Below are 3313 nucleotides of genomic sequence, written 5' to 3' on the forward strand. Positions count from 1 at the left end.
ACCCTTATGTTGCATTTATGTTGCTTTATATTTGCAGAGGTTTCTTTGCAACCCCCCACCGCGCCCACTTGGACTCAGTAAGGGGTATGATTTTTTTCCCTCATTCTACCTGATGTTGCCATTTCATCTAAGTCTAATGGAAAGGGCAGCTCCTCCCACCACGGCTACAGCTCCAGGCACCTGTCTTCCTTGTTTTTGTTTGTTTTCTGTCTTTCTTTGGATGGGTTGTCTTTCTTTGAATAAGAATCAAGTTTAATTCACACTTGACCTGATGGCACTTCCTCAACAGCTGCTCTTTCTTTCAAAGTCACATTGAGAGAAGTCAGCATTTTAAAGTTTTTTTTATTTCATGTGAAGTATTCCCTTTACTTATGTGAAAAATAATCCACCCTCATTTTATCTTGCGGACCAGTAAAAACTACATTTTACACAAATATGTCAAATTGTTTGACTTTACTCATTTTACTCATTTTTCTCCTGTGCATCTGAAGCCTTTAGCTTTACACCTCAGCCAGAAGCCATTGTTGTCTTGATCCAGGAGACATAATTGCAAACTTTTGTGTACACTCCAGGCTTGTTTCTCTGAGCACAGCCGTGGCCCCAGGACACAACTCCCTGGAGCTGTCCCTCACACACCATAGGACCCCCAGAGTCACCCTGAAGTTTAAAAGAGATTACAGGATGTCATATTTTGCAGCAAGATAAAAAAACATCTGTTGATGTGCAATAGTGATGTTACCTGACAGGAATCTTTCCCTCCCTCAAGGTATCCAGCGCATATCATGTTTTCAGTTATCTGAAAGGGATATGCATTGAAGCAGGTGTCATCACTCAGCAGAGGGACTTCCAGGCACTGCAGCTTGTCTGGGTACCTTGCTGTAAACACACCGCAGTCAGCTACTTCTCCATCTCATTTTCTTATCTCTTCTCATTTATTGGAAATTGCACAGCAGACAAAGTTTAACTCACAGCCCTCGTCACTGGGGCGAATGTTCCCCCATCCAGATATCTGGCACATCGTCCCAGCACTGCCGCAGTCTGATGGAAGCACTGCAGGACGCACATAGTTATTCAGAATAGCAGGCTGACTCAGCTTGATCAGCATGATGTCACTGTCCTGCGTGCGGGGATTGTAATCAGGGTGGCGAATGAACGCGGCAGACATGATGTGCTGTTCAGTATGGTCGGGTTCCCAGATGTCATGCTCTCCCAGTCGAACTTCTAAATTTGAGCTGAAAAAGAAACATTTCCGAAAGCCAGTTTAGCTTCCCCAGCACTGCTGCCCTTGATTAAAATCACAAGGAACTGCTTAGGTTTTAAATTATATTTTCAATTAGGGATAGCAAAGTTTAAAGCAGGATTACACTATAAAACAACATTTGAACATTTTGTGGAGCACTGACAGTCAATCCCTCATTAAGAAATGTAAACAAAGCTCACTGAGTTTGGACTATTTTACAGAAGGAAATGGGCAAAAGATCCCAGAAGATTGCATTCAAATATGATTCTACAAAGTATTGATTTAAGAGCACAGTTTTCAGATATTGATTTGAAAAAAAAAAAAGTAAAATCCTGGGTTTGTTTCCCCCTCAATCACAATTATGAGTTGGCTTTGGTCGGTCATATAAAACACAAAACAAATACACAAAATTTGTGAATTGTAATGTGAAAAATTATGAAAAACCTCAAGCTGTGTGAACAATTTTGCACAGCTCTGTGTATGCAATAAGTTGAAAGATGTTCATTATCATGTTGTACCTTGGTTTGCAGTGTGCAGCCGAGAGCACCCACTGATCAGACAGCAGAATGCCTCCGCAGTAGTTGTACCCAGTGAAGAGCGACACTTGATAGGGCACAGAGTTTCTCGGGCATTCATATCCTCCAACAATCTTTTCATCATCTTCCAGGCCAGCTGCGCGTTACAAATAGGAAATGGTAAATTGCCTCCAGTTTTAATGAGCTTTATCGAGTCAACGGACTCCAAAGAACTTTGCAGTTAATACACACATTGTAGCCTCTGCTACCCAAGGGCAGTCAGACAGAAACAAGGCTACTATTTAGAAAAATCTTGCCAGTTGCCGACAGAGCAGGGGTTCGAACTTAACATCCAAAGGTTTCAGGATAAATCTCTTCTTTCTGAGCCACTGGCTCCCAGAAGTAAAATTACATTTTCCTTTTCACATTTCATGATATAGAAAATGTATTTGCTGGTGTCAATTATAATTACAAGTTCTATTGCCACCCATTTTTCCCATATAAATGAATATAAAATATACCTGCAACGCCTAAGAAGATCAGGAAAAGAAAAAGCTCCATTCCTCTTTCTGGTTTGTAACTAATGTGTCCTTGCTCTCTTTAAGTTAGGTATTTTAGTCCTCTTATCTTCTCCTTTTAAGCTCCTTTATCACCTCAAACATATGTTACATTTCCCTAGGCATGCTGAATCTAAAGTAAACCTAAGGAATACGATCCAAAATAAAGTTTTTAAAAAATGTATATGTGCAGGAAAAATCGCTCAGAACATGTATAAACCTTGTCTAATTTTCTCATTTTTGTACTTTCAGTCAAACCTTTTGCCTTAATGTCCTTATTATATTTTATGTGATGTGCTTGTAAAGTAAGGACATTGACATCCATAAGCTGAAATGTTCTGAAGCACAGAGGTCTAAATGTCCTGTTTTTAATAATGCTCACAGTTTTTATGTCCAGCCTGCACACGTAGGACAAAGATTAGCTTTCTGGGAAAACAGGAGGTTACAAATTGTATACTTAGTTGTATTGAACAAGTTATATGAATAAATGGGTTTAAGTTCTCACCTTCAAAGGAATGAGTTTTAACCTTCTTAAAAATGTTTTTTCTTCCCTACTTCAGAAAAACATCCCAGAAATCTCATAGATTGTTGGTTGGATTGAGGTTTGCCGATTGACTGGACCAATCTAACTGATTTATTTTTAATGCTTTGGAGCCAACTGAGATTTTGTTTGTTTTATCGTCAAGCTTTTATCATGAATGTCCCAATACGCTTCTCCATTCATCCTTCTTGCAATTCTAAAAATTCTGCCACATATGTCAAAAAACATTTACACACCAAGATGTTCTCACCTCCAAATGTTCCTGGTGGTACAGTATTTTTGGGGCAATGATCGGATCCAGTTCTCCTCCAAACAGGATGTGTATGCTTGTCTCATCTTACCAGACAATATTTTCTTAATATTTAATTGGATGCTCCAAATGCTGGTTAAAAGTTTTTTGGTTATACATGCTTTTACTATAATTATTTAAAATGTTGAAGCTGAAACTACATTACATTTG

The 3313-nt window shown here is 39.0% G+C and overlaps 1 protein-coding gene across 1 annotated transcript; it reads right to left on the reverse strand.

Moving 5' to 3' along the window:
* Nucleotides 1-438: 438 nt before the first annotated feature.
* On the reverse strand, nucleotides 439-2340 carry LOC116715942 (trypsin-3-like). Its single transcript, XM_032556719.1, has 5 exons — nucleotides 2277-2340; nucleotides 1759-1912; nucleotides 970-1232; nucleotides 740-876; nucleotides 439-657 (listed from the first exon to the last, which is right to left on the reverse strand). The coding sequence occupies exons 1-5, from the start codon at nucleotides 2314-2316 to the stop codon at nucleotides 508-510; spliced, it is 744 nt and encodes a 247-aa protein (XP_032412610.1). The 5' UTR covers nucleotides 2317-2340; the 3' UTR covers nucleotides 439-507.
* Nucleotides 2341-3313: the final 973 nt, after the last annotated feature.

The sequence above is a fragment of the Xiphophorus hellerii genome, chromosome 3, assembly GCF_003331165.1.
Source record: "Xiphophorus hellerii strain 12219 chromosome 3, Xiphophorus_hellerii-4.1, whole genome shotgun sequence".
NCBI lineage: Eukaryota > Metazoa > Chordata > Actinopteri > Cyprinodontiformes > Poeciliidae > Xiphophorus > Xiphophorus hellerii.

What these genes read in the sequence shown, in the direction of transcription:
- LOC116715942 (XM_032556719.1), bottom strand. Translation starts at nt 2,316, where the DNA reads ATGGAGCTTTTTCTTTTCCTGATCTTCTTAGGCGTTGCAG. An exon ending in TCGCCCCAGTGACGAGGGCT is followed by an intron (nt 877 to 969) that starts GTGAGTTAAACT and finishes GTGTGTTTACAG; the next exon opens with CAAGGTACCCAGACAAGCTG. An exon ending in GAGGGAAAGATTCCTGTCAG is followed by an intron (nt 658 to 739) that starts GTAACATCACTA and finishes TTTAAACTTCAG; the next exon opens with GGTGACTCTGGGGGTCCTAT.